This window comes from Solanum tuberosum, unplaced genomic scaffold, assembly GCF_000226075.1.
Source record: "Solanum tuberosum cultivar DM 1-3 516 R44 unplaced genomic scaffold, SolTub_3.0 scf00035, whole genome shotgun sequence".
NCBI classification, from domain to species: domain Eukaryota; kingdom Viridiplantae; phylum Streptophyta; class Magnoliopsida; order Solanales; family Solanaceae; genus Solanum; species Solanum tuberosum.
Genome location: NW_006238963.1, coordinates 63,359 through 69,996, shown reverse-complemented (window position 1 = coordinate 69,996; position 6,638 = coordinate 63,359). Strand labels below are relative to the sequence as shown.

The 6,638-nt window shown below is 34.5% G+C and overlaps 1 protein-coding gene across 5 annotated transcripts; it reads right to left on the bottom strand.

The window, feature by feature from the left end:
* Positions 1-1,413: 1,413 nt before the first annotated feature.
* Positions 1,414-6,638, bottom strand: LOC102588851 (vesicle-associated protein 2-2-like). 5 transcript variants are annotated; one of them, XM_015306673.1, is made up of 12 exons: positions 6,398-6,638; positions 6,216-6,321; positions 5,799-5,848; positions 5,583-5,644; positions 4,848-4,918; positions 4,647-4,728; positions 4,055-4,170; positions 3,801-3,983; positions 3,368-3,508; positions 3,060-3,290; positions 2,745-2,822; positions 1,414-1,620 (listed from the first exon to the last, which is right to left on the bottom strand). In XM_015306673.1, exons 4-12 carry the CDS (start codon positions 5,632-5,634, stop codon positions 1,507-1,509), a joined length of 1,068 nt encoding a protein of 355 aa, XP_015162159.1. In that variant the 5' UTR covers positions 5,635-5,644; positions 5,799-5,848; positions 6,216-6,321; positions 6,398-6,638; the 3' UTR covers positions 1,414-1,506. The 5 variants fall into 5 exon arrangements, with proteins under 5 accessions (XP_015162159.1, XP_015162160.1, XP_006342735.1 ...); XM_015306674.1 differs by having other exon boundaries at positions 6,208-6,294; XM_006342673.2 differs by having other exon boundaries at positions 6,212-6,294.

Below are 6,638 nucleotides of genomic sequence, written 5' to 3'. Positions count from 1 at the left end.
ACACATAATAGTTTCATATATGAATTATACATATCTTACTGAATCATATCTAAAAACCTATACGTATAAACTCTAAGCAAATATACAAATTCAAACACAAATATTACTGTGAAATGAGCGAATCTTCGATCACAAATTCAAAATAATCAACAAGTTCATCCAGAAAATTTTCAGATCACAATTTTTTCTAGATTACAAATTAACTATACAAATCATAAGTGTTAAACTCTATTTCGAACAAAATATACACCTCTCAATATACATTCAACTTAAATTGATGATAGTTAAAAAGGAAATATGATTTTGAATACATGTTGAACACCATCTTCGACCTAAAAAGACAAATCAGAGTATGTTTCGTCATGAAATTACCTCCTGTTGCTATCTCTACAGTCCAATGATCTCGATTGTTTGTGTAGTACCGTCAATTGCTTGATCCATTTTCTGAATTGAGTTACAATGGAGTTCTTACTGTTGAAGACGACGAAGAAGGAAGGAAATTCGAATGGAACAGAACGTGCGTGACTTCAGTGATTTTTTTCCTTTTTTTTCTAACCGAAATTAACGCCTTTTTTTTATAAAAAAAAACTATCAAAATGTATTAACAAAAAAATGACTAGCGAATATACAGAAAGACACGTCCATAGCAAACTATAATTTTGCTACGGACTGCAATTTTACAAAGTTTGCTATAGCATACAATTAGCAATTTTTTATTTGCTATACGTAAAATTTTCTCTAATAAATATGGTATGCATGCAATATGCATATCTAATTAGGTAGTTTTTTCATATTTTTTTCTACTCTGTCAAAATAACTAGATATGCAATTAATTGCAAAAACAATATTGTCCCGTTTGGCTCTTGAGTTAGAGTTCGAACTCACCTCCTTTATTCTATTTTATAGCCTCTTCTGTAGTCTCAATCGGAATAGCCAGGCCAACAATCTTTTTCTTTTATTAGGAATAATCGAATCCGAAAGAGACGCAGGTCTGAGTAACTATTTACAATTTTTTATGTTATAAACCTTGAATCGCTTCTCATCAGCACTTATAGCATCAATCTCTTCATTTCTTTCTCCATAGTCTTATAGTAATGCATTAGTCCATATTTTTATAAAAATAAAATCAATGCCCAGCTCAACATTCATGCACATCTCCAGCTGACTGCTAGAGATGTATTAAAAGGGAAGTCTTCAAAGAGAACTCCAGATGACTAGAGGCCACAGTTCGAATCACACTGCACTGCACTAGTTCAAATCTCAACAGTTTCATAATTATATTGTTGCCAGTTGTGGAAAAAAATAAGAAAAAAGTGAAATATAACTAGTATTACATAACTGAAATATTATTTTTTCCTCATGAACTCCACTTTTACATGCTCAATTTGAAAAAACTCGTTAGGTTGACAGCTATTAAATGAATAAAAAGATGCAATTGTCAACATGCTGAAGACATTGTAAGTTCCTAAACAGTTACAAATATACCAAAGCCAAGCAAAATCCTTGTTAAGCACGTACAAGATACCCAATGGTGAGACAAATCAATGCAACCATGCAAAGGAATAACGGGGGAAAACCAACTTGAGATCTTTTTCCAACACCCTTTGTCTTTAGTAATGCCTGTAAGAAATGACAAATGCCAAGTTTTAGAAGTTAGACACAGCCTTGAGGTCAATCTGATCCCACGTTCATATGCAGAAGAATTAGTTGAAGTACTTTTTAGCTTTTTATTCAGAACCAGCAAAAGAAAAGATTACTTGGTTTCGATGGGACTTCAATTCATTATGAAGTCACTTCAACTCAATGTAACGTTTCTCAAAAACATTTCAATCATTATTGTTATTAATTGAACAAGTGATTTTCCTAGACATTTTGCAGCATTGAGTTTCATGGTGGCAGAATAGCCAATGATCTATATCGTTTCATTGGGAGGAAATTGATTTATGGTCAATGAATCAATTCTTTTCAAAGTTTTTGATTGCAAAAGATTGGAAAATGCTGTTCTTTCTGAGGACACTAATTACACCTCAACTCAGAAAGCAAAGCATAAAATGAAGAACTTAAAGCAAAATTCTTCGCTGATTAGGCTTGAGACGGACAACTGATTGAGATTCGAAAGAAAACAATATCTAGCAGGACTCTACTCCATTGTAATATAAAGGAGCATACATATTTTCTGAAAACACAACATCAACATAGACTTAATCAGCATAAAATGGAGATAAAACTCATAAGAGAAGTTGCATTTCTGCTTGAAGCGCAAAAGCGACATTGCTTCAGATTCTAAAGCAACTCTGGCAGGATCATTCAATTCTTTGTTTATATGTACGTAAGATGAGCCTCCTAACTGCTTCATCGAACTTCTTTATCCACATAAATGGTCCTAATTGAACTTTTTTGGAAACTGGTAAAGTTGGCTATTATTGAACTTATAACTCAAAAATTTCTTGATTTAAAGTTGAGTTTTAGGAGGTGAAAAGGTTCTGCAGTTCCCAATTCTTGTCAGTTAGCAGTAGGAAAATCAACAACAAATAAACTCCTCATTAACCTGGTAACACCCTTTAAACAGAAAGGAAATCAAACTGATAGGGGTAGTTACTCCTACAACCTGGAATATTCATTGTCTTGGCTTTCTTTAAGGAGATATTAGGATAATAGCAGCACAATTTGTTAGAGAAAAGCACAAGATATACCACAAAGAGTACAAAAACAAGAGACAGGCATAGAGAGCTCTAGTGACTAACCAATTCTTGCTTCAAAATTTCCACGTCTTTGATGGTACTTCGCCTCTCTTCTTTTAACTTTGCAATTATGCATTCAGCCTGCAAGGAAATTTTCATCAAGTTCCAAACTCTTTGTTTGAGCGCCAAGGGTTGGTTGGGGTTTGGTGGGGGAGGAGGAGAGAAACAAAAATCTGTAGGCTTTAACAGTTGATTACTGACAAAAACCTATACGGGTTCACTATCCTGGTTTGCAGGATATAGAGGGATGTCGTGATATTGCACAACCAAATATACTCAAATTGTGGAGTACCAAGAATCTACTACAAGAAGACTAACCTCAATTAGCTGAGAACCCAGTGAATTTATCTTAGACTTTAGCTCCTCAACATCTTTGGATAGTGACAATTTTGTCTCCGTGTTCAGATGTCTTGATTTAACAACCTCAACTTCATTGGCATTAGACTCCCTGTTCTTAGGAGAATTCAACTTGACGTTTTCCGCAGTCTTAGCCAATCTTGGTTCCTCTTCTTCTGCATCAAAATCTGCACCCTTCTTGTTCTCAACCACCTGCATTGAGAAGCAATTGTCTAATAGATAGTCACAGTCCAAAAAATTCTCATTATATAAATGCCTTTTACACATACTTGACATATTGTTTCATCAATCTCATCAATATTGGACTCAGTATTTTTTGCAAAGCTCAGATCTTTGTCGTCTGCAATGTTACCCAATCTTGGTTCCTCTGTTTCTTCCTCAAATTTAATATCCTTGTTGTTCTTAACCACCTGCATTTGGGAAGAAAACTTCTACAACTGAATATCACAGTTTCAGAAAAGGAAATGTGTCAAGATAATATGTTTTTCTCTTGCTGACAATAGGCTATGACCATCCGCCCGAGAAATTTAATGTCATCAAAGTTTATAACTGACCTAAAGGTATGGAAATATGCAGGGTAAAATCGTGACCAACCGTAATTCACTAGTTGACATTCTCTATAGTTTTTATCGATAATTAAATAGCCAAATCCTGGAAGATACTACTATACAGATTAGTAAAAGTGATGATAACGCCACTTACAGTTTGAGCTGGAGGAAGGTTTTCAACACCACTTGGAAATTTTTCCTGTTGCATCGAAGTCTCAATAGATGCACCTTGCTTGGAAATTCCATTAGCTGGCTGCAGAACTGGAGACTGGGGTGGGCTAACCAGAACAACCTTTAATTTGCACTCGTCAATATATTTTCCATTATCTTTGTTGAACTGGCAAAGAAAATAAAAAAAAATGAGAAACTATAAAATAGTATATTCAGATGACGCACTGCAATTTTTACCATGCTGGGTGGAATTTCCTCTTCATTAGTTCCAAAAGGAACAACTGTGCACTGAATCAAAAATTTATCCTTGCATTGCAAATCAGATGGAGCTGCCCTCTGAGCTTGCATTGTAACTGCATCCAAAGATAAAGTCAGTATCAGAGACTGAAAAATGTAGTTTTGACAGGGTCTCAATCAAAAGTTCGACACAACTTTGCTTGGTTGGACTAGTATTTGAATTCATGCTCAAATATGAGACAGATACTATTTTCAGGGTCAAATCTGATTTGACATATCTTGTAAACTCATCTTGATAGGTCAAATCACCAGAATCCTAAACTGCCAATATCAAGCATGAACATTGAAAGGAGAAAAAATAGTAGAATGAAACTTCCTCTCACATGTTGCTGATCTCCAGACATTGACGTTTACATCACTAAGAAGATTCAGTAAGCAGGAGCACTAACAGAAGCTACATATATTTACAGCAGTGTCTTCGCCACCAAACTCATAGATGGCTACTCACTTGAAGGAAGATGCTTAGCAACACAAGGATAGCCAACTTCATCATTGTCAAGGAATCAGAACCAGTAAGGGAAATTATATATACCTGTGAAGTCATATGTTGACTTTGGTTTGATAACACCTATATTAGGCCGGACACAGTATTTCTTAGGTGATGTGGTCTTCACCTGAAAAAGAAAAAAAACCTCTCTCTTAATCTCAACAAAGAACAACTGTGCATGCATCTCATCTCGAAAGAGTTTATATGAATGCTTGGTTAATCATATTGTCAACAAAATTATCATACCTTGAAAGCTACATATTGGTCTGTGATATTAGTTATGTGAACTGCACATGAACTTTGTTTCTTCACCTCAACTAAAACAAAAGATAAAAGTTAGAAGGACATCCTTTAATCGAAGACAAGTACAAAACGAGATAATAGGTGCTTATGAAGCTGAACTCAAAAATAAGATAAACATTTTTGATGAATCCTAATTTGCTTGTCTCAAAAGTTTAACTCTTTGTTAAACTGTCTTCCTCCTGAACCATGAAGGCATTGTACCGAACATTTCTTATTTGGCAAAATGTCAAATAGTGATAGTATGATATGTAAGGTAGTTAAAATCCAGTAATTACTTTTTTCATCTATCAACCCAAGTAGAGCATAAGAAATTAAATAACCTCATAAGTAATTGCCTTTGCAGTACTGGATACCATTACGAGCAATGTGAGACACACACATAATGCTAGAAGAATATAAAACCACAACAGGCTTCCTCAGCTTACTTTAGATGAAAACCAATCACTACCACTCAGAATAGTAGTCCATAACAAATCTAACACTGTAAATTGATTCGATAAAATAGCATGTATTCTTAGTTTAGCGGATGGTGATGCTTTCCTAATCATATGTTTAATTCAAATGCAATTGAAGGAAAACAAAATTACTTGCCAGAAAATGTCAAGTGCACCCCATATTTTCTTTCTAATTTCACTCACTAAATTGTAAGGAAGTAACTGCAAGGTTTCAAGTACTTACATGTGAACTTGAGTTCACAAGGTTGAATCTCCACTAGTTGTGTGTTTATCATTATTCTTCACCTGCATCCATAGTAATACAATACACATGATTTATCCGGAGAATAACAAGTTAATCAACAAAGCAAAACAGTAAACACCACAAAATAAAAAAATATAAAAAAAAGGAAGAGGGATGGCCTGAGGAAAACATAATCAGGTGCTTATAGTAACATACCTTCAACTTAACAGATCCAAATTAGAATCAATTACACACTGCCGGCTTATCTGAGTGCAAAATAAATTTATACATCAAAACATTGCTTTACTTAACACCATCAATATACATAATTACCTACTTTACATTTGTAATTTAAGGCTTTAAGCCAGAAAAAAGCAGGCAAATTTTGAATCGAATGAATCACATTAGTACAAAATTTAAATATAAGTCCAGTATTTACCGTGATCACTCAAGGAATCAACAAAAAAAAACATCAAAGCCAATGCTTACTTACTTACTGAGAAGCATCTAATTTTATCAAGTTCCTAAAAATTTATCCTTCAATTAGGTGATCTTAAACACTTGTAAGAAGAATGTTAGTAGGCGTAACAGTAAACTAAGGCGGATCTTTCTCTCTTACACTCACTTACTCACTTTGCATCGACTGATTTCAGATTCTGGTGCCGTTTGGTAGAAGTTATAAGCTTAGGATCAGAGAAATCGCATCCGTCAACTGAAATTCCAATTTCAGATGCATAAACTAGTTTAACAAAGTGATCATACAACAACAACAAAAAATGAGTAATTAAGCAAAATCAAATCCAATTATTGCTTACAGATGTTCAAACTCCGAAGACGAAATCGCGCAATCCTCCAGTTCTGGTGAAAGCCAATGAGAGAGAGAGAGTAGGTGATCTGAAACACTGAGGAGAAGATGAAAGGGAGAAAAGTAGTTGCAAAAATGGTGAAGACTTGAAGCGAAAGGGATGTAGGAATGGGGAATGAGGAACGGTTAACGGAGTTTATGATGATTTACCGGAGCGCTCCATGCTGCTATTCGCTAATTTGAATTTATTA

Bases quoted from the DNA above. Each gene is read 5' to 3' on its own strand.
- LOC102588851 (XM_015306673.1), bottom strand. From the start codon at position 5,634: ATGATAAACACACAACTAGTGGAGATTCAACCTTGTGAACTCAAGTTC. The intron at 4,729-4,847 runs GTATGATAATTT...TTTCTTTTTCAG, and splicing joins ACCAATATGTAGCTTTCAAG to GTGAAGACCACATCACCTAA. The intron at 3,291-3,367 runs GTATGTGTAAAA...TTCTCAATGCAG, and splicing joins TTGATGAAACAATATGTCAA to GTGGTTGAGAACAAGAAGGG.